At 42.1% G+C, this 23,156-nt stretch overlaps 2 protein-coding genes across 4 annotated transcripts; both read right to left on the bottom strand.

The window, feature by feature from the left end:
• Window positions 1-1,288: 1,288 nt before the first annotated feature.
• On the bottom strand, window positions 1,289-6,642 carry tomm40l (translocase of outer mitochondrial membrane 40 homolog, like). Of its 2 annotated transcripts, none has more exons than XM_080532621.1 (10): window positions 6,622-6,642; window positions 5,554-5,765; window positions 5,223-5,290; window positions 4,623-4,715; window positions 4,324-4,425; window positions 3,927-4,032; window positions 2,734-2,856; window positions 2,500-2,576; window positions 2,294-2,396; window positions 1,289-2,153 (listed from the first exon to the last, which is right to left on the bottom strand). In XM_080532621.1, the coding sequence occupies exons 2-10, from the start codon at window positions 5,762-5,764 to the stop codon at window positions 2,014-2,016; spliced, it is 1,023 nt and encodes a 340-aa protein (XP_080388747.1). In that variant the 5' UTR covers window position 5,765; window positions 6,622-6,642; the 3' UTR covers window positions 1,289-2,013. The 2 variants fall into 2 exon arrangements, with proteins under 2 accessions (XP_080388747.1, XP_080388748.1); XM_080532622.1 differs by lacking the exon at window positions 6,622-6,642 and adding an exon at window positions 6,487-6,505.
• Window positions 6,643-10,540: 3,898 nt separating this feature from the next.
• Window positions 10,541-21,625, bottom strand: LOC308157158 (putative ATP-dependent RNA helicase ddx6). Of its 2 annotated transcripts, XM_080530646.1 has the most exons (14): window positions 21,506-21,625; window positions 19,650-20,743; window positions 19,459-19,522; window positions 18,778-18,882; window positions 18,286-18,415; window positions 17,588-17,734; window positions 17,180-17,274; window positions 15,243-15,365; window positions 14,846-14,974; window positions 14,436-14,552; window positions 14,015-14,078; window positions 13,792-13,893; window positions 13,476-13,698; window positions 10,541-12,187 (listed from the first exon to the last, which is right to left on the bottom strand). In XM_080530646.1, the coding sequence occupies exons 2-13, from the start codon at window positions 19,838-19,840 to the stop codon at window positions 13,481-13,483; spliced, it is 1,485 nt and encodes a 494-aa protein (XP_080386772.1). In that variant the 5' UTR covers window positions 19,841-20,743; window positions 21,506-21,625; the 3' UTR covers window positions 10,541-12,187; window positions 13,476-13,480. The 2 variants fall into 2 exon arrangements, 1 of the variants encoding a protein (XP_080386772.1); XR_013937434.1 differs by lacking the exon at window positions 10,541-12,187 and having other exon boundaries at window positions 13,575-13,698; window positions 13,792-13,918.
• Window positions 21,626-23,156: the final 1,531 nt, after the last annotated feature.

The raw sequence follows: 23,156 nt of genomic DNA, 5'->3' as shown, positions 1-23,156 counted from the left end.
GACTGCCTGTACTTGGCCTCACTTCCAACCTTAGGGTTAGGGCTGACAAAACACTGTCCAAACTATACAACAGACCTTGTCCAGGCGTAAAGGACTCTTTACAGCTACTGAGTGCTGTCTATTATATCAATATAGTCTTAACCATATTTATTTATTGTCTCTTTCATGCTGCAAAATAAAATTTAAAATGATGCTGAATGTTCTGAATTTCATTTGAAACTATTGAATTATCAACCAACACTGTTTTTCTTTACTCTGATTGGAGTATTTGTAATAAAAGTGAAGGAAAACATGCCTTAAGTATAAACAATAGTATCCAACAAATAGTGAAGATAAGAGATTGATGCACCTCGTTATAGGGATAGTGCACCTAATCTAGTTCCCTTACTGGCAGTTATATATTTACATTTACATCCATGCATTTGTTTCGAGACTTGATTATTGTAATGGTCTACTAACAGGCCTATCTAAAGGAGCTGTTCGTAAATTGCAGCTCATCCAAAACGCCACTGCTAGGGTCCTAACAAAAACAAAGAAATTTGAACACATGACACCAATCCTGAGATCCCTGCACTGGCTACCATTCTCTCAGAGAATTGAATTCAAAATCCTCCTAATTACATACAAATCACAAAATGGTCTTGGACCAAAATACACATCAGATCTCCTCCCACCCTATATTCCCGCATGGTCCCTAAGGTCAGCTGAGACAAATCAGCTAATAATTCCAAGAGTAAAAACAAAACACGCTGCTGCATGCTCCTGGAACAAATTCCCTGAAGAAATCAAACTGGCCCAAACTATAAAATATTTAAATCTAAGCTAAAAACCTCCATGTTTTGCACCAGTTATGATTAAACAAAAACACTTCTATCAATGTCTTTTAAAATGTTTTATCTATTTACTTCTTATATTTGCTTTTATTCATTGTCATTTTTATTTTCTTATGCTCCTCTTAAATAATGCATGTAAAGCACTTTGAATTGCCCGTTGTATGAAATGTGCTATACAAATAAACTTGCCTTGCCTTACATTGTTGGCATTTAGCAGACACCTTTATCCAAAGTAAGTGAATCATCTATCCATCAGTCATTGCAAAAAAAATGAAATAATCTATGCTCAGGCCAGGGGCCATTGGCAGTCATAATGCTAGAAGAAGGAAGAATTATTATTATCTTTGTATATATATAACTAACTACTACAGAGCAGCAAAACCTCAGTAACAACAGATACATCCTCTTTCTCACTCACTCACACACTAAAAACCCAGAAGAGACACAACTTTGCATATTTTATAAGAAATGGCATTTATCCTTTTCCGAATAGATATATACAGGTAATATATGGTTTCATATATATGTACCATTAAGAAAACAAAAACAGATTGTGAACCGTTAGTGCTTCCCCAACCAGGCCCCTAAACACACCCCCCCTTCCCAAAAAAGTAACAACATGAGCACAGACATTTTCATTCACTTCATGCCTTGACAGACCTTACAGTAAAAAAACAAAACAATAGAAAAGAAAACCCCAAAACTAAACAAACTGGACAGGCACAGACCTAAAAACAAAAGAAAAAGTACTATAATTTGATAGTTTCCTAACAAACATGTTTTTGTCTAGACAGTAGTCTGCTGTTTGTCTCTGTGTCAGTCTCTGAAGTCTATGCCACTGTCAAATATCATCACCACAATGTCCTCAAATTCTCTGACAAAGTAGCTATTTTACCCAAATATTGATCATTCATTGATACTATAGTACTTAAGTTGCATTATATCTACATATTTACGTTAAATCTTCCAGTGATTTCATCTGTTAACACATTAATTACGCAATGTGACCCTTACACTTTGAATACCGATAAACAATGATGAACTTCTTGATCAGAGATGGGGACAAATAAGGTGATGAGACTGAGCGGTGTGTCCAATCATTGTCGTTGTCTGTCCTTTCTGTGAAGTCAGTCAAAGGGCTTTCTCTCCCTTCCTTCCCTCCTCCCTATATCCGGTGTGTCTACCCGATGGTGACCCCGAAGCCGCATTGGAACTTATTCTTGCGGTGGTTGAGGAAGGCGCCAAGGACCAAGGAGAGGGGCAGAGGAAGTAGTTTCTTCTCTAGCGTGGCTCCTACCACCCAGTTACTATCTACTGAACCTGGAGGAAGGAGGGAGAGAGAGAATGAGACGCGCAAGTACAGGATGGATGAACAATGCAGTGGAAGGTGGAAATAGACCTTCGAGAGATTTTCAAATTAAATCCTCTAAACATAGCGTCTGGGCTAGCCTGAACTATACCTTTGAAGAGTAAATTGGCTTTAGGCACATCTAGCTGGTAGCCAAATGATACACTGGTGTCCTGCATACGGGTGCTGGCCTCAAACTCCACGCCGACCTGCAGCTGTTGGAGCGCAACATGGGTGATGATGATGATGTGAACAGACACCAACAAACCACCGGCACATCACACAGATTCAAAAACAGGAAGTAAATGGAGGCAATACCTGGTCATTGGCTTTATGGTAGTATGAAGCATGTGCCCCTGCTCCTCCTAGTGTCAATGTGGCAATGAAGTTACTGCCTGAAAGAGATGCATACATACATGCTGAACACTCCCATAAAATGTGATTTCAACTTAATTATCATAAATGGGGCTGATCTCAGCCAATCGACCTACCCAACTCTGTTGCTAACTGCTAGGTTGTTACAGTCCTCCAATAACAACCAGTCAAACTCACCTGTATACCTGCCAGCCAGAGACATGACTGTGCCTTCCTCTCCTGGCCTGCGATGGTAAACCAGCTCCCCTCCCAAAGCCAAGGACGGGGTGATGGACTGGAGGTAGTGTGTTACAATAATACCTGAAAAAGGGACATATTGAGGAGAAGGTGAGCGTTAGATCAAGTTGTCATTTTGGGTGGGAAAAATCCAGACCCAGATCAAAGCCAACTCTGGAGTAAAGACCACCTTTAATTGAGATTCTTAATTGAAAGTGCTTTCTAATCCAGGATCTAGGCTCAGGAGTAGGGTTGGGTATCGTTTGGGTTTTATCCGATATCGGTGCCAAATTGATACTTCGAGAAAATAAAAAAATAATATATATATAGCAGTGTTGCCCTAGGTTTACTGCCTTGGGGGGGTGGCATGTGGCATATCAATTTATAGCAATATCAATTTAGAACATCATTCTAATTTAATATTGGGTTGCTGTGTGCAATGCAGTCAGTTAATGTCATTTTGACCTTACTCTCTCACCTATAAAAAACAGATTGGAGATTTCCAATGAGTGAGGGTTTGTTCCAATGCTTCAATCCACTGCCCATGTACTGTAAATATACATTATGGCATTACCATAAAGCCCAATTGTAGCAGAATAAGAAATTCTACTTTAACTAAAATAATAATGTTTCATCTTGCTTACTTTCATCTGCAGACATCTCACCCTGCAAAAACTCTCTTGCGTCACTTTTTTTTTTCATCTCCAGCGCTGGCACAGAAAGTTACCAGTACAATGAGCTCATGGGCTTGCCACTGTCGCCAGATTCGGGTTGGGTGCGTTTAAAAAAACTTGGATATTTTAGCCTGCTTGTCAGATGTTTGGGGTCTACGTCCGTCCATTACTAAAACTAGGCTATATTGTTGGCCTTTATTTGACTTTAATTGCACTTACAGCAGAGACGAATGGCTTGTTTGAGATTAGATAGGTCAGAGCGTGTGTGTGGAGGGAGCTGAGCCCCGCCCTACGTCAGGGGGGCGAGAGAGAGGTACCGAAATGAGGTACCGAGTGCAATTTGGTCCGGTAGGTACCGGATGTATAGGTACCAGTACCGGTTTTCGGTACCCAACCCTACTCAGGAGACCTTTATAATTTATCAAATGTTCACCAAGGTTGCACAGCCTTGAATACAGAGGTTGATGGAGGAGAGATTACCAGAGCCTACAAGGACGTCTGGGTTGCCCAGAGTTACAGCTGCGGTGAAGTCCTCTCCCCGGAACTCAGCATCTCCTTGCCAGTTTACAAACTTCTGCTGCTGCGTCTGATGGCATCATCAATCAATTAGAAGAAAAGTTTAATAGTAAACTTAGTAACTGATAATAAATCTGATCATTATGTGCAAAGCCAATGAATGTTCCACACAAAGAAAGTACATGGTCCCATTATTGTCTCAAAAACATGTTGTGGTTTTAAGCAGTAGTGCATATTTTGGTAGTTGGGGTCAGTGTGATAGGAAAGTTTTGTGGCTCTGCATCAAACTCTTCAAAACAATTCATCCCCACATTTCGGACAGACTAAACAACACTTCTAATCCTATAACAAACAGTTCTACCTGGAAGGCCAGTTTGGAGCGGACTCTGTTGGACACTTGGTGAATGACCTGGGCGTTGAGGCTGCCGCTGTTGTCCATGTCTCCCACTATGACTGGAAAAGACTAAAGACAAAACACTGTTACTAAATGCCCACATTCTAGACACAACACAACAGTTTTCCAGACCTAGATCAAACCTAATCCAAAACGAAGCAGTAAACTTCAGTGGAGAAAGTGAAAACTATAATTTAGTCCAGGACTTTGTTTAATCTGAGCAAGCGAAACATCTGAAGGCTAGGCTAAGGCCACATGAATCCTACCTCTCCTGGACCCATCTGCTTGGTGCCCACATAGGTGGAACCAAACCTGTAGCTGGAGTCCCCCAGGGTACTGAGCGTTAACGTGTGATTCACCTAATGGGGTTAGAGATGGACAGTCACAATTAGCCATAATAATACAACCATTAACAATAGCATCCATTACACCATCTTGGGCCAGTTTCACAGACAAGGCTTAAACCTAATCCTGGACTAAAAAGCATCTTCAATGGCGATTTTACATTGAAAGTGTGATTTAGTCCAGGACTAGGCTTAAGCCTTGTCTGTGAAACCGGCCCCTTGAGTGATAATCAGCTCATTCAGTGTCAAATAAAATGACCAAAGGGGAGGGCACGTACATACACATAATAACTTTTGTTTTTTAAAAGCTGCCTGACAATTCTAGCATCCATTCCTTGGAGAAGGTATAGGAATATGCAGAATCATCATACAAAAATAGACTCAATACAAAATATGTGTTGATTGATTATATATATATATTTCCTATATACTTCCTAGCAGGAACAATTAAATGGTGCTCCGGATTTCAAAACACGGAGCACTCCTTTACCAGTAGTGACGTATGTAGTGACCTTTACTGACCTGGAAGTGATTGCTCAGACCCTTGTTAACAACTAGCCTTACACCCTCCATCTGCATGGGGAACACCTCTGAAGAAGAAAGAGGTGATTAACATTGAGACAGGTAGGATGGAGACACACACACACAGAAGCGACAACACAACTGCTGCCATTACAAAATAATTTCCCCATGTCATGTAACAAATATCTGACTTTAGACTGCAAAAGTATGGCTGCCATCAACATACTCTAATCACCAGACCAAATACACAAGCATCATAGGACTTCCCTCAAGATCATTAAGTCAAATAAGTGCTGTGACTCATTAGGTACAAACAGAGAACTCTGTTTACCTTTACACTTGCGGTGGCACTCCTCAAACGCGCCAGGGTTGGGCAGAGGGCTTTCTGCCTCGTCCTGCTGGGCACCGCCAGCCGGCAGGACTGGTGTTACTTGGGGCATGCTGAAGCCTGGTGGTACCGCCATCCCTGGGGCGCCAGGACTGCCACCAGCAGCTGCCGGTGGCGGCGGGTTGGGAGAGCTGGCAGCCAAAACACTGCCCATTCTGGAGAAGAGGGGGTAGAGACAGGAGAGGGGGTTAATGTGTGGTGAGACAGGACCAAAACAAGAGGAATAGATGCTGGAAGAGGTAGATCTGGGAGATGAGAAGGGCATAGAAGGAAACGATAGGCCTAAATCACATGAGAGGGGTGGGTATGAAGCCATGCCTTTTTGCAACCGAATAATGGCGTTAACAGCAATGTGTCCGGCAACAACGGCAACATCCGCATGACCTACAGTACATACAATGTTCTCTAGGGTGCTAATGGGCTAATCCCCATTGATTGCTTGGTCGCTTGCTTGACTGTTTATTGGCGCTAGGTAGAACTGTACGTCCACAGCTTTGCAATAACGTGCTATTCGTCAGCTACCGAGCTAGTATGCTAACGAGACACCTCACTAGTTTCATTAGCGTCGCACATCTCGCCCTTCGCTGGTACCAGGTAGACTGTACGGTTCTGTTGATGGAGGGCAGGCACCAGAGACACTAGCTGTTGATATCACGCTAACGGACGTCACGCAGACGGCAGATTAAATTAATTTTCAATGACAGGTTATGAAGACGATTTGTTATTTTATTGCCTGTGTGAATAACCTGACTGCCCGCTTGATGTGTAAGCCGGGCAGTTACTTTGGGAAGAGCCAGAGCAATTCCATATGAGCTAAGCTAGGCTAAAATTAGCTAAATGTATGGACTGTTCACTTCACATCTAATGATAGCCTACCCTCGTGTTCTGGATGCCGTTAGTGCTACAACCAGTCAAACCACCAATTTCACGACCCTCAGTTTTGCAAACATATAATCTACGATATAATCTACTATTTTGAATTAAACCTCGTGTTATAAGAGTGCTACTCACGTTGTGATTTCCAGAGGACGATGCAACACCCGGCAGTACCAACGAAGAAGAAACCCTCAAACTGTCATGAGTCATAGCTACGGCCCGCCTATTTTCTCGACGTAGCACATTGATTGGGCAAACGAACCACCCTCTGAATAATGTGTGGCAGAAACCTCTGTCAATCTTTGAGTAAGCAACCAGCATGGGCGCTCAGGCGTTATCATTCTAGGGCGTGGTTGACCTTTTCTGACCACACCTTCGCTTGTAGCCAATTGGTTGAAAGAAATGTCAATCATTCAATAACTGAAATACTGTTGAACAGAACTACTTCCTCCTTTTACAACAGACGCTCGTTGGTTCGTTTTGTTAGGAGAGGAAAGGGGTCGCTGTTTTCTAATTGGACAAAATGACACGGTTGTCAAGGGCTGAGGAGAGGGTCAGCCCTATTCAGAGAACACTGATTGGTCGATTAGACGAGTCGTTAGTGTGCTTGGTTTCAGTGCAAGACTAGTGGGATAAAAGTAAAAAAAAATGTTGTGAAGGTCAGTGACAGTATGGGGGCCTTGGGTCAAAGTCACAAATGGTTATGGAACACCTCCACACCCGGCATTTCCCTGTAAAGTTAGAATTCCAGTGCACCTAGCTCAAAAGCTGTACAAGTATTGGCCCCTCTGCCTCAGCATTCATACATCTACTCATAATATCCTAGCCTTGTGCATTATGGGAACAGGGTCTGAGGTGTTGTGAGGTCTTCAGTTGACAGCAGTTAAAAAGTTTGTGGTTCGATTCCTACTGGGACCATATATACTGAAAAATGTTTGCACTCATTGCAATGTAAGTCACTTTGGATAAAATGTGAGCTAAATGGCATATATGTATGTGGTTCTACATCAGAGGCGGCTGGTAATGCATGGCATAGTATAGAACACACACATGCGTTTGATACCATTCCATGCATTATAATGAGGCCCTTCTCCCACTGTTATAGATTGTGGACAAATGACAATGTGAATTCACAATAACTTATATCACCTAAGAATATACTGTGTAGCCTCCTTCAGATTTCAAGACTGGGGTCAAACTAGTAGCATGTCCTCAGGCCTAAAAGTTCGACACAGGCTTAGTTCAAAAGATGGCTTTGACAGCAACATATAAGACACACAATGAAAAACATCCAAACACTTTGAATTTCGGTTCACTTTTATTAAGTTTCATAACCCCCTGCATTTAATTCAATGTCAGTTTAGGACAGAGTGACAGAAGTAGATAATTTAAAGTATGCTTTTGTATTGCTTGTGTCTAGGGAGGGAGGGGGGGTAGGGGTTGGGGGATAAGCCATAGAGAAGTCATCTGTCTCTATGGGATAGGCCAAATTGACATCAATCACATGGAATGCATACATTATAATTTCAAACGTAAATCAATGCTGACACTTTACCAACTGACCGTTACTATGACCAGGAGATCAAGCATACCGTGCTCCAGAGTAGTGGCTGACTACTTGGCATGGTGCTGTGGACTGATTTGTAAGACATGTTCAATGGTTAAACCTGCCTGGTCAAAGTAAAGCGATATCAGTCAGGTGTGTCAGAAAGCTGTTTATACTTCTCACTCTCTTTATGGGGCTGAACAGGTATGAAAAACAAATGAGAAAGAAAAGGAATAGCCACCAAGGTGTACGGTGTAAATTTTTCCCAAGTACAATTAACTACAGAAAACAGCACTTAAACTGAACTCTGAAATGTCTTAACCCCCCCTCCCCCCCTTGACGCCTACAGAAATGTTTTTTTTTTCTTTTTTTTTTTTTAAACCGCTGCATAGCCCAAGGCATGTGTACATGGCCAAATGGAACCTTGGGCTATCTTAAATTCCCAACTATGCAGCTTTAACAGTTCGTTTCTGATCGTGACTTTTGATAAGAAAATTAAAGAATTTCAGGACCACTATTATGTCCAGGTTTCCAGGAAAAATTATACAAATATTTTTTTTCCCCAGCTTAGAAGAATTCTAAGAGTCTCATGGTTATATTGGATAGTCTCAGCATGTAACATGTCAGCATTAGAGCGGCACATTGTTAAGATAACTCCAATTCCACTGACTTTGTGCAACTAGAGACACATGAGACTTCACCAGCCAATTATTATTACCATTACAAACTTGGGATATGGGACAGTCTGCTTTTCAGATCTGTAACAGTAAAACACTTTTTTCCAAACCCCCAATACTATGATTGCTACTTTAGAGTAGCCTATAGCCAAACTCCTCGTTCCCTTACCCTTTCCCCACCAGAGAATTTGAATGTGAACACTTTCCCCAAAGTAATTTGTTCACAACACATAATCCTCCCCACCCACCCACCCACCCCTCCCTCCCTCCCTCCCTCACGCTACATGTGACCCAAACAGTGGTCAAATGCACACAGACACACATAGGATTAGACAGTGACATACATTTACCCGACTCCACAGTGACAAAAGACTGGTCTCAGCGCTTAACAATGCCAATATTCCTAGTTCCCTTTGTGACCACTGATCTATAAGAACTGTACAGGTGAAGGGAATAAGGAGCAAACTCCACCGTGCTAAGGGTCTGGACTGTATAACTAACTTGTTCTATTCTGGGTGAGTATGGGTCACAAAGGAGGCTAGGAAAAGGAGGCAAAGGAAAACAACCCTCGGAGTCTTGTAGACATTGTAGAGTCTTGTAGACATACAAAGACATTGTATGTCACCCTCACAACCACAGATTGACAAACAACCAAACATTTGGTTACATACAGACGTTCACGCTTAGCCAATGAAACCCCTTCCCAATCATACACAGTAGCCACTCACAGACATATGACACCCCCCCCCCCCACACACACACTACTCACCCCCCCCCCACCCCCCCCCAATCATACACAGGAACCCCCCCCCCACACACACACACACACTACACCCCCCACCACCACACACTGCCTTCCATACACACAAACAAAACATTTACTGACAGTCACTCATTCACTCAGAGCACACAAAATGCCATAACATAACATTACACTTTTTGGTTTTGCTTCAATGTAAATCCTGAAAGTCAGCATTTAAAATCAAAACAAAATCTAAACGAAAAGAAAAATCAAATAAACTACCTCCACCATGAAGCAAATACATAATGTTGTCGTTGTCATTGTTAAATGACTTGTGTAAACTAAACTAATTTACAACAAATTTTTTCCAAACTTATTACAACCACCTCGTAAAAAGATTGACCTAGCTTCTCAGTATATGACTGTGCTAGGTTAACATTACTCTCCAGTACTAAAGAATAGGCAAAACAATAGCCAAAAGATTGACCTAGCTTCTCAGTATATGACTGCACTAGGTTTACATTAGTCTCCAGTACTAAAGAATAGGCAAAACAATGGCCAAAAGATCTTTTTGTCTTTACCAAACATGTACTTCCTGACGAATGTGCCCTTCGCCCTGGGATTCCTGACCAATGTGTTGGTTTTCTAATCAAAACTGTTGCCTCAGCTCCACTGCTGTGCTGGAGTTCTTAAGTACCAGAGTGGAAAAGTTCAAGATGTTGAAGCGCTCGCAACCAAACCCAAAGTTTTAACCCTTCCCCAGAGCCCCACTATGCCCCCCTCCCTGCTTACTGCAGCAAGCATCATCAAAAGGATTATTCTTTTTAAAGCAAAAATATCTGATATTTCTCTCTGCTTTCATCATCCACAAAGCATCTTTAAGGGACAAAAAAAGATCACAGCTGCCAGTTTGAAGATGCTACAATTTAGCTTTCAAAATATAATTCTGATGTGAGCCAACCCATCCCACATAAGAATAATCCCTCAGATTTTCACAAACGCAATAAAGCTGTACAGAAAAAAAAAAAGGAACAAAAACTACAACCTCCCCACCAAGTATAAAGACATTATAAAGGAAAGATTTGCCATATTTTTCATTTTTGCAAGGTTTTCATCTCTTACGCATTCTCTCGTGGAGGTAGAAAGAGCTCTGGGATTGGAAAATAAAAGCTTTGTTTCTTGTTACCTCATTATTTACTAGTCAAAAATATGTTGACCTTGGCATTTACCACTGGGCTTCAAAGTATACATTGGCATTTAATACATTCACAAACCTTAAGCTTCAAATATGGGGCCGAAAAAAACAAAAACAAACTTTTAAGGGCACCCCAACAAAATTGCCACAGTTTTCCCCAATGGGAATTCTCTACCTAAAAATAAAATACTTTCTGAGGGAACCTGGCACAGAGAAAAATAATAAAGAGCTTTATGTTCTTAGAAACATGTCAAACCATTTTGTTTTGCACAAAGAAAGCTGCGACTGAGCCCATGTGAGATGCCATGTGGTATATTAATCATCAATCTCTAACACCACCCAGTGAATCTTTTACAAATGAAACGCAATTATGACCAATCAGATAGTAAATTCAACCAGCTCTTTAAACAGCTGCAGATAGTGACATTAACACAACATCCTTGTGAGTGTCAATTCATGCACCACTGTAAAATATAAAACTATGATTCATGAAAATAAGTTTTTCCCACTAAATGGCAGCACCAGCTCAGTAATCGGTTGCTACTGGTGACTTGTATTCACATGAACTGCTCCTAGGCCAGTGTGAGATTGTTAATTCGTGGGGGGAATTCTAGTCCTGCGCTTGTATTGATGTTAGAATAGCTTCAATATGCTCTGGAGGTGTTTTTTGTGTGATTACTAATAGTGACTGGGAAACAGTCACGTAGCTTTTTAAAGTCAAGCTGCCCTTTTTTTTTATTGCGATGTTCACATTAAAAGTACTGTCACATTCTGGATGGCAGTCAGTTTGAGCCTTGTTGTTACTGTACACCTCAAACAGGACCAAGATTCCCCAACAGGGAGAAATGTATGTACAACATTCTACTTGCATAATGGATTATCTGAATAAACCAAAGTTACAATTCATCTTAATTGTGCTCGCATTCTGTCTATCCTTTGTGTGAGAGAAGAGACAGAAGGACAGAGAGAGATGAACGGATAAGAGTGCATGTGGGAGTAATTAAGGCACTTGAGTGACGAAAGGAGCATGAGTGTAAGCTTAGTGGGCATGATGGCCGATGACAGAGAGCCATTTATAACATTAACTAGAGTCCCATCTTATCTCTACACTAGCTGGCCATAATACCGTCTCAAAGGACGACTTCATCAGACAGGTTCATGACAGCTTGGATCACTGTTTGCCTCATGGTTGTCTCTAAAAAGCATGCTTCCCCTTGCCTCTCTGTAGTTATGGTTATGGAGTAGTACATTGCATCACCAACAAGTCGAGAAACACTAGCCTATATGGCTAAAGTCAAAAAAGGACTTAATATACATCGATTCACAGGGTGCATGGGGCAAGTTAGCTTTGGTGCAAAACAACATGGTTAGAATAATTCTAAAGGTCAAAATCTGCAGGCAGCTCTTAGAGGGGAAAAAAATAAAAAATGACATCCGGGTGACAAGGTTCTTATCATTATAAATGTGTTTGAGAAATGAGTTGCCTGAAGCCTGTGTGCAATAGCAGAATTTTGTGCAAAAGCCCAGTATGTCCTATTGTCCTAGATAGAAACACAAGATAGCAGGGATTAGCAAAACGGGTCACACTTTACACAAATCACAATACTGATGCTGCATCCTATTTCTCAACCCTTCTCCCATAGTATGCACTTGTTTTGTGTACCCCCCCCCCTGCATGGACTCAACAGCATAGGATTGCACTACGCATCCATGGGGCTCTTCTGCCAGTCCATTCAAATACATGTAGGGGAGTGCACAAGACAAGTGCATACTTGGGAATGGGAATGGTCTTACGACAGGTAGCACGACTCCATACACACTGACCTGTCTGACAACTTTTGTTTTTGTTTGTTTGTTTTGTCTGACAACAATTGTGAGAAAGATAGTAGGTAACCTGGCTAAAATATTCTGTCAAAACATTACCATGGTTACAGCGGGACAGACAAACTTGAGTTTCAACCTCAAATGCAGATGTTTCTCTCAAGCGATTTCTTAGTTAGATTACTGTATGACCAGCTAAGGAGTCTTGAAGTTGAGGGTGCAGTAGTATGGCAATGAGAATGATTTGATGATTCAGCTTTAAAAAGGCCCACGAAAGCCATGCTTCCTGGCTTTTCTTGAGTAAAAAAAAGAAATACGGTAATAAAAAAAAAAAAAAAAAAAAAGGATTACTGAGTAATGACGTTACAGAGCTATTTGGGGAAGTAGTAAGAAGGAAAGTAAGATATAGCTAAAGTAGTAAGAAGGAAAGTCAGATATCGCTAAGAGCAATTCTCACAATTAGTTGAAAGGTTGTTTGACTCAGTCGCAAAAAATCGAATGGTAAAACAAAACAAAAAAAGGTTCAGATTTGACTCTGGGCACTAACTTTACAAACAGGCTAGCCACATCACACTTCTGAGCATTGTGGCTGTATGAAATGTCCTGTCTCAACACATGGGAAATCATTTTAGGAGGAGTTAAGAAAACAGAATGTATCTGCTAAAATATGCATATTTTCACTCAAATGGCAATTTTCTGACTTGAAACGTGCAGCACCAGGATGTCATATAACGGCTAAAAAATGTCAAAATGACTAATGTGGGCCTTTAAAGAGATGCTTTGTGACTCAAGTCTATATTCTTTGGGGCAATGGCCGGCGGAACGGGTCTGATGTGACGGCACTATATGACAAATCTAGAAAAATCCACAATTTGCAAGACAGGTAGTTCAGGCAACGCAGAATGAGAACACCTGTTGTAAGACAATGGGAAAATGGTGGAGAAATGGGATCCAGCATGAGATCTGCGGCTGGTCGGCCTGGCAGATCCAATTGAGGGAGTGACTGACTGGTTTTAGGGGTTGTGTGGCTCCCCTTGTTGGCGACCCGTCTTCTCCTCCACCTCCTCCACCTCGCAGTCGGCGGCGTGGAACTCAGCCACGTAGAGACTCTTGTCAATGCTGCCAGGGATGGGCTTAATGTCGGTCACCAGCTGGTCCTCAATGGACTTCAGGTTGAAGCGGTCCTCCGAGGTGATCAGGTTGATGGCCAGGCCCAGGTGACCAAACCTCCCTGAGAGAGAGAGAGCGAGAGCAAATCAGCGTAACAGTAGCACTTGACATAATATCCATAAGAAACACCCAAACATAAAACGCGTTTTCACACCTGATCTTCCGATGCGATGCAGGTATGTCTCAGCGTTCTTGGGGAAGTCGAAGTTTATCACGACGTTAACTGCCTGGATGTCAATACCTCTGGTGAATAGATCTGTTTGACAAGTCACAACAGAACACTTTTTTTTTTAAAGAATCAGATCTTGCTAGCAGTTGACTTTGCTGCCAAATATTACAAACAATCAATATAAATCAGGGAGAGCTTCAACACATACCAGTGCAAACAAGGTTTCTGCAGAGTCCATTTCTGAAGTCGTGGAACACACGGTTTCTGTACTCCTGTGAGAATAAGAAACCATAATACATGAGTTCTGATCACTCAGCACTGAACACAACACATCTGCCTTTGCATCTCATCACTCAAGTTAATTAGCACCAATGTGCAAGTGCTGTCTTTTTTATATTTCCAAAACTCTCTCTCAAGGTTAGTCTTCTCTCTATTCAATATACCTTCATTCATTCATTCCAAGGGGCAATTAATAAATAAGGCCTCCCCAATAACCTCTTGCTACAGCACAATTGTCCACTCTTTTCCTGAAGTGTGGACTAGTGGAGTCCCCCTCATGGACCATTAAAGAAATTGAGTGGTATAAGAGAGGTGGGACGCAGCATCAGACGCTGTAACTGCTTCCTCACCTGCATCATCTTGGCGTGGATGTAGAAGCAGGAGTAACCCAGCTGGGTGATCTTCTTGGCCAACAGTTCAACTCTCTGGGTGGAGTTGCAGAAGATGATGGACTGATTGATCTGCAGCTGTGAGAGAAACACAATCACAAGTGTGAATATCTGTTTATTTACGTATGCGCTGTCTGAAAGGCCCTTGTATCAAAATACCAGGCTAACTGCTGACAGCAGCAGAATGTATTCTGACGTGTACAGAAACGTATTGTCTGCTCGAGTACAAGCAAACGCCTCCAAATTCATTTAAAGTGTCTAAAGAGCATGCTATTCAAGATGGGTCTTGACTTTGGGCTGTGTGTGGGTGTGTGTGTGTGTATGTGTGTGTGTGTGTGTGTGTGTGTGTGTGTGTGTGTGTCATGGCCTACCCTGGAGAAGAGCGTGTTGAGACAGTGGACTTTTTGCCTCTCTGTGACGTATGCGTAGTACTGGGTGATGCCCTTCAGAGTCAGCTCCTCCATCAGGTTGATCTCATACGGCTTCTGCAGGTGCTTGGCCTAGTGGAGGATAGAGGGAGGAGATTTTTATTTATTTTTTTAATAAAAAGTGCAGTTCGAGGGTGAGGAAAGGCTAAACTTTAAAACACACACAAACCACCTTGTTTTGTGCTTAGCCTCTGCCTGTCTCACTCATTCTCTCTTTCTTTCCCTCTCTCCCTGCATGCATAGTACAAGTAAATGGATAACTGCCACCTGCACCTATACAGAGATGTGTAACACTGGTGCTACGTGGCCCAGGGCCACAGGCTGGTGCTGCACTGCTCACCATGAACTTCTGCACACTGATGGGGAAGGTGGCAGAGTACAGCAGGATCTGCCTGCCCTTGGCCAGGAAGCTGATGATATCTTCGATGAGCACCACAAAGTCCTGAGACAGTAGCTTATCCGCCTGAAAGGTAGAGAAAAGAAAGTGAATGTCAACTTCATAGAGCAGTGTTTCCTCTACATGCATTTATTGGTGGCGGGCCGCCACGAATGAATTTCCTCCGCCACGAATTGATTCAGTCCACAAAAACAAAAAACAAAAAAAAGTTCAAAAAAAAAAAAGGTTCTGAACATTTTAGCTGATTAAAATATATCTGATCCTAGATCAGCGCTATAATGGATGTCGACTAAAAGTGCACCTAAATCCACGCCCATCTCTCTCTAACCGCTGATCCAAAATCAGATTAATGACATTCAGTTGACGACGTGACACAAGGGCTCCTGATTGGTCTAAATGTGAACTGTGGTATTATTGTTATTGTGTACAGGCCACCGTAGTGACATCAGGGGGGTATTCCATCAACATCGCTAAAGGGAAAATCCAGGTTTAGTCTGATAAATCTCACGAGAGTTCTTAAAAATATCCAGGCATATTCTGATAGGTCTCGCGAGAGTTATCAAAAATAAGCCAGGATTTTCCTTTAGCGACGTTGATGGAATACCCCCCAGGTCAGGTGGGCAGGTTACGACGAGACAACAAGAGACCGGTATTGTAGAGCTTACAGAGCAAGTTAAAATAAAGACACTTACATTGAAATACAGAAGGACTCACGTGTATGTTTAATAGAATAACACGACATGGTGTCAGAAGTCCTGTAAGTGAGTGTTAAGAGTTAGATCGGCCGACAAGTGTCATTTGAGCTCGTGACGGTGAGAAGGGAGAAGAAAAGATGGATGCTAATGCTAACGCGGGAGCAGCTGCAGTCCAGAGAACGGCGCCAGTTTCAAGTGCTACGTTAGCAGACATTAGCAAGTCAAAAAACGATTCTTATGTGCCGTCACTTTAGCAACGACACAGTATTGTCAAGGGGAAAAGAAGGGGAGACGATTTTTTTATTGACAACGGAATTACATGCTGGAAAAACATGCAGCTAAAATTCAGGGAACATTTGGACAATAAGAGACACACGGGAGAAGTACGGGAAAACAGGGCTCATGTGGGTCTCATCAAAGGTAAGAGTTTGTTTTCTTTAACTCAGCTGATACTCAGCTGTTTACCGAATGCTCCATCTGACTGTGATTTTACTTCTGTAATGTGGTGGGTTGACATAATTCACGCACGGAACTATAGGTTGAGACTATTGTTCCGTCCGCAGTACCCAAGTTGTTTAGAATTGTTCTATTTACTGCTTGAGTGTGTTGTTGACAATCGTTCATGTCCTTCATTAAACGTTTAGCTTTGTCATTTGATACGCCGCCTACGACTACCATCTCTCTGCACTACAGTAAACAGTTAATCAGTAACGTTAGCCGCTTTTGTGCTCATGTAGGCCTACTTCGTATTATATTATAGCTGATGATCTTTGTGTGTGTGTATGTGACTGTCAGTCACAAGTTTATATTCTGTATATATTATAATTATTTTTTTGGCCATCCTCTAGTTTTGGCTGTGATTATAAAAAAGAAAAAAAAAAAAATTATAATTTGTTGTTTTGAATGCGCGTGCGCGTTTCATGCGCGTGCACGCGGAAAAATCGCGCGCGCTGCGCGCGCGGTCACGGCCATCCGCCACCATTGTAAAAATTCCTGGAGGAAACACTGTAGAGGATTGGAAATCTAGGAATTGTGCTGAAGTCGGGGGAACCCAAAAAACGAAATGGATTGGCGAGCTAAAAACAATAGCCTATAACGATCCATCTTCGTCTCCAATCCTCTACATGAGTGTTTTCTAATACCAGCAGTTGCTCGTCAACAGCCAGAATGCGTTCACACACTAACCTCATCCATCACCATCATCTGGACTCTGTCCACTTTGGCCACGCCCTTCTTTATCAAGTCCAGGATTCTGCCAGGCGTGGCAATGACCACATGCACTATGAGAGAATCAGACACTGCCGTCAGCATGGAATATAACAGAAGGCACATGAACACCATAGATGCTTGTCCACGACATCAGAGCGAGCCAGTGCATACTAGTGCACTGGCTAATCTGCATGGCGGGCGGCACAGGAGGAAGTCATAATTTAGAGTATCTCTGCTTTACATTTCTGCAGCATAAGCACAAACTAGCTCTATCGGATATAGCATGATAGTGTACCAGTGGCTATTGAGGGCACATTGTTTGCACACAAATCATAACTGCTGGAACTCTATAACAAGACTGAGTGTGACTGTGCTGGTCATTACCTGTCTCATCCAGGCGCATGATGTCATCTCGCAGGTTGGTGCCGCCCGTGGTGGCCATGACTTTGACTCCACCCAGGTGCTTACTGATCTGGATGCTGATCTGGCTCACCTGCAGGGCTAGTTCACGAGTGGGAACCATCACAATGGCTAGAGAGAGAGACAGGCAGAGGGTAAGCACAAAACAAGGTGGTGTGTGTGTGTGTGTGTGTGTGTGTGTGAGAGAGTGTGAGAGAGAGAGAGAGAGAGAGAGAGTCAGGAGAGAACAAGACAAGGTAATTGGACAGAGAGTGAGAGGGAGACAGAGCATGAGTGAGACAGGCAGAGGGTAATGTGGTATGACTGTGCAACAGAGAGACTTGCAGACGCAAAGACAAAGTGTCTGCGCTAAATGTGACAGCAGACAATGGTGAAAGCAGGATAAAGTCGGCAAGCAACCAAATGTTCAGACTTTTATTGTCAAAAATTTAAATAAATGTCAGCGTTGAATCAATGACACACTCGCTAGTGCAATGGATTTGGTGAGTAATCCCCACTAGTACCTAGTTAGTGTAGAGTAGTGGGGATTACTCACCGAATCCATTGCATTGCAATGTTTTGTTTTGACTAGTGAGTGTGTCATTGATTTTCAACAACATTGACATTTATTTACAATTAAAGTCTGAACATTTTGATTGGTTCGTAGAACACCCGTCTCTCACCCTGTATATGGTCCTTCTTCAGGTCTATTCTCTCTAGCATGGGGATGAGGTAGGCCCCACTCTTCCCTGTTCCGTTCTTCGCCCTGGCCAGGATATCCCGTCCAGACAGGGCTATGGGAATGCTCTCCTCCTATGGGGGTGGGGGGTGGAGGTAGGACTCAGGGTTAACATACCTTATGGCCACAGACCACAACACTATGGCTAACTCGACAAGATTTTCACTATAAAAACTACATCCTGCAGAAACTGCTCAGGTATACAAAACAGTGTTTCTCCACAGGATTTTGAGGCTGTGGTGGGTGAACCACATATTAATAATAAATATATATATTATGTATAGAAATATATCCAGGGCCGTCACAGTCTCGTCTATGTATGGGAAACATGGCATATTATATTACGTTATGAGTTTGAGTAAGTAACTGAACACTAATCAGTGAGTTGCAGAGATACTCTGTGGGTAGGGATGCAACCAATCAATGACCTCCATACCTGTATAGGGGAAGGCTTCTCCCAGCCCATCTCAAAGATGCCCATCAGGAGCTCACGCTTTAGACAGTAGTCCTCAAACTCATTCCCCTTGGTGGACGTCACATCCTGGAGACAAAATAATGAAAAGTTTAGACTTCAGAAGTTCCTTGGCTTGAATACACATTTAAAGGCCCACTTTAAAAGGTAATGTTTATTTATTTTATTTTTTTATCTGATACGACATAAGTCGCTTAAGGAAAATTCAGGCTTACTAAAAAAAATAATATATATATATACCCCCCAGGATGGTGAAATTAAGTGTATTTTGGGCAATACATAATATTTTCTAAGCTCCTCCTGAAACGATTTCCGATGATGAGACAAATGACATTTCCTACAACTTAAAACCTCCAGTGTGACATGGCTAGCCTGTTTGTAAAGTTAGTGTACAGATTCAATTATGACCCTCTGAAATCCTGTCACTATTTTCTTTTTATGACTGACTCAAACATTTCTAGAAATGTTATTGAGATAGCTATGTCAGCTGTTACATTACCAATTAACTGTGTGAATGACAAACGTCACCACTCGGTGCATGCCTTTTGATTGTATTTAAATGCCTTTCTTGATAATAACAAAGAAAGTATTGGGAGCCAGTAGAAGACTCCGGAAGGATACTGGCTGCATTGCACCACAACTTACCGAGGTTCTGACCCTGGTGTCTTTGGGAGGGAGCTGTAGACTCTTTTTCCAGTCATCTCCAAACCTAGGAAGGAGGCGTAGAGAGAGAACAGAACATTTGATAGTTTTCATTAGAGTAAGCCATATAACAAGAGGAGCAACACTTTTTTTTTTTTCATTGAGAGAAACATGGGTGGAAGAGAGATTGATACCTAATGCCAGTTCCCTCCTGGGGGGCACCCCCTGCTTTAAGGGGTACACTTGGGGCCTTGCCTAAATGAGAGCCCAGGGCTAAGGGTCCTGATTGGGGAGATGCCGGTTTGAGCTGTCCCCGAAGCTGCCCGTTCTGCTTGTTCAGTCCCATGACGACAGGGCCAATATTCTCTGTTCTTGCTGTTGCCATTTCTTATTTCCTTTGTGTTCTTCTTTTACGAAAAGTTCTTTCCTCTTAGGTTTTTTTTCTTCTTCTTCTTAAAAAGCCTCTTCAAAAGTAGAAAAGTCTAATAAAGCATTAACAAACAATATTCTCTATTCTTTTTAGTCCAAAGCTTTTACAACAGAAATCTTATTTGTAGTATTTACATATACACACGTACGTTCAGTTCGGTCCCCTTCAACTAGAGTGACTGACGTAAGAAAAAATAGTCTTTATACAATAGCTCTTCCAAATGAAGAGAAATCTGCATTCATATGCATAAATATACGATACCTGCACACAATATAGAAAATTATATGTGAACAAGTATCAAGGAGTTTAAGTCCTGCAATAGAACAGCTAAGGCAATTTGAACTGAGGGAATAGAATCTGCAATATAATCTTGGTTCAACACTTCAGTTTCTCTTGATTTAACAACAATATTTCCTTGTTTTACTTTTGAGTCCTTGAAATTGCTCAATATCTTTGTCCTTGGAAATAGGTTCTCAAACCTTTGTACAAATATTTCCACAAAATCATATGGTCCTTATTGTTCAATATTTGTTTTCCTCTCTGTGTGTATGTGTCCGTCCACATGTGAATGGGTAGTTTCCTTGATGTTGAAAAATAAGCAAGGGGGACTGCAGTCCAAAAGCAAAGTAGCTTTAAGTTCCCCCTGCGCTCCTCAATGTCTGTGCCCTCTGCTCCAGGTGTGGCTCTCTCCCTCCTCTCTCGTTGACACCACAGGTGTTCTGTCAAAGTGTGTGTGTGTGTGTGTGTGTGTGTGTGTGTGTGTGTGTGTCTGTCTGTCTGTCTGTGTGTGTGTTAAGTGGGGGGCGAATGCAGCTCGATTCCTCCGCCAAGTCAGCCAGCAACTCAAAGCTGTGCCACCTGGCAGGAAAACAGAAAGCAGGGGGATTGATTTCAATAAAACAGAAAAACACGGTGCAACACTACTTCTTTCAAGTGTTTTCCCTACTGTGTGATGTTCAATTTCCAAAAATGTGAACGACAGAACTTAATAGTTAGCTGCCCTATAGATCGAGCCTCCTACAGCTAACTGCTATTGCGATCATCACGTGCATTAGAAATGACTTTAACCCCCCCTCCCCCCAGTTCTGACAGCAAATAGTGGAAGTACTGTATTAGCATTTAAATAATTGGGATAATATGTGTTACTCTTGAATGATCAGGTGCGACAAAGGCCATTCAAGCTTCCCAACTTCAGACAGAGGTTTAGCTCGTTGTCCAGCCAGCTCATTTAGCATACCAAAGTACGTAGCTACCTATGAACACACACTGACCAGTGGCTATAGTTAAATAAACAATAGTAGACAATTCAGACATATACCGGTGGTTTAGCTAGCTACAGTTTAACTTTTGTAATATCAGTAACATATCTGCTCATTAGCAAAGTCAAGGCCTAAGCTTAGTCTGCGATGTGTGTTTCTCCGTGAGTCAATGTGCTTAGCTAGCAGCTCAAAGTTAGCCTGAGTAGCTTAGCCACATTCGGATTACTACTCGTCTGGTACGGAGAGCTGGCTAGCTGGCTGTCATTTTCTGTTAACGTTTGCATGCTAGCTATAACGACTCATACGAAATCTGTATTTATACAATAAAAAAAAGTCTAAAACACACACACACAAAACTCACCTTTCCTCCCTTCTGATGTTATGTTCTTATTTAAACTTCACTTGAGATCAATTATTTGTTTTGCGGTCAGGTTTAATTCGCAAATTATCTGGAAATAAATCGCCTCTTTGTGTTTGTTCCTGCTAATTCAACATGGTCGCCTTCTTCTTCTTCGCCTTCTTCACGGTCCTCCTCTGCGATTTAAATCACATCTGAGCTACTAAACCGATGCTGCCATCTACCGAAAGGTCACCAGCTCAGTCAGACTGGTTCAGCAAAGACAACAGTACAAGACTCTGGGATCAGTTGAGTGAGTTCAGTTATGTCATTGTCAATATATCTATTTTAGGGTTTGCATCCTCTTTGGTTATGTCAAAGATCCTCTACATGTCAAACCATAGATATGTATTTTATATTGATTGATTGATTGAGAATGTTTATTTTTGGTCCCCTATGCAATTCACAATACAGATATATTTTTTAAAAATGTACACAGTCACAATTTATAACACCAGGACCAAAAAGGTGTAGGCTGAAGCCGTGGCTTATATTATATTATGAACTGTGAGAGGATAGAATGGAGAGAGAGTAAGATTCCCTGATCAATACACATTTTCAGATATATTGCATTTACAGGTATTTCAATTGAACCATTGATACAGGTATTTCAAATGAACTATTTCAAAAGCTTAAGTGAGTTGTATTTATGGTATGTACTACTCATAATGAATCCAGGCATTCAGTAGCTCCCACTCACTCTTTGTAGCTGTGAGCACACACACCATCCAGTGAATGTTGATCAGGGTTCACCAACAGTAGTCACAGCCATTGTCAAGGGACACCTGCCAGGAAACACTGTGAGGCTCGCACTCATACCCTCCAGCAATGTTATCATTACCCTGAGCTACTGTGCAGAGGAGACAGAGAAGTAGAGAAAGGGAGGAGAAGACACAAAAGGAGAAAAACATGAGGGGGAAAAAAGACAGGTGTGGTTAAAGAACTTGACAGAAATGTTAGTTGACAGAAACAGAAGATGAAGATGAAGATGATAGAGTTATGGAGGGGGGGGGGGGGGTGCACTATAAGTAAGAATGTGTAGATGCCTATACTATGGCTACTACAACAAAAAAAGATAAAGAAGTTCACAACTGGTTTATACAAACTCACCATTAGACCCCAACAGTAACAGGAAAACTGTAAGCATCATGACTGCTTTTGGACCTGTTAAAATGGTTAAGAAAGAGGACAACACATTTTGAATATGAGACCAACTGTCTCAATGTGTCTATCCCACCTTCTTGACATTAGGTGAAGCAATTGCTGCCCACATGATGCACAAATCATGATACAGGTGATGGTACTCCTGCTGGGCATTGCTGCCTGACGCACCTCCAACAGTGCCTTTAGAACAGGTTTGCTGTGACACCTCACTGAACACCTATGTGGGCCTAACTGGGTCATCAGCTGGGGACCACCAGTCATTGACGTTTCGCTCCTTTAACCCCAGTACATCTCCTGGTGGCGGAGCGATGGCAGGGATCTCTCCCTGCCACCCCCTGCTGATGCCCTAGGTGTTGTTCGCCCCCCAACCCTTATGCTTCCTTCTTAGCCACAGCCAGAAGCTGCCTTTCTCCGCCTCCTCAGCCAGCTCTTTCATGACTTTCCGATGCCT

Source organism: Nansenia antarctica (genome assembly GCF_963989245.1).
Source record: "Nansenia antarctica genome assembly, chromosome: 5".
In the NCBI taxonomy this organism is placed as follows: domain Eukaryota; kingdom Metazoa; phylum Chordata; class Actinopteri; order Argentiniformes; family Microstomatidae; genus Nansenia; species Nansenia antarctica.
This window is presented reverse-complemented; position numbering and strand designations above follow the sequence as displayed.

Coding starts and splice junctions, on each gene's coding strand:
- tomm40l (XM_080532621.1), bottom strand. CDS start 5,764: ATGGGCAGTGTTTTGGCTGCCAGCTCTCCCAACCCGCCGCCACCGGCA. Junction 4,716..5,222: donor GTCTGAGCAATCACTTCCAG/GTCAGTAAAGGT, acceptor TAACCCCATTAG/GTGAATCACACGTTAACGCT. Junction 2,154..2,293: donor AGCCAATTTACTCTTCAAAG/GTATAGTTCAGG, acceptor TCCTTCCTCCAG/GTTCAGTAGATAGTAACTGG.
- LOC308157158 (XM_080530646.1), bottom strand. CDS start 19,840: ATGGCAACAGCAAGAACAGAGAATATTGGCCCTGTCGTCATGGGACTG. Junction 18,416..18,777: donor AGAAGCCTTCCCCTATACAG/GTATGGAGGTCA, acceptor CCACCCCCATAG/GAGGAGAGCATTCCCATAGC. Junction 13,699..13,791: donor GCATCGCATCGGAAGATCAG/GTGTGAAAACGC, acceptor TCTCTCTCTCAG/GGAGGTTTGGTCACCTGGGC.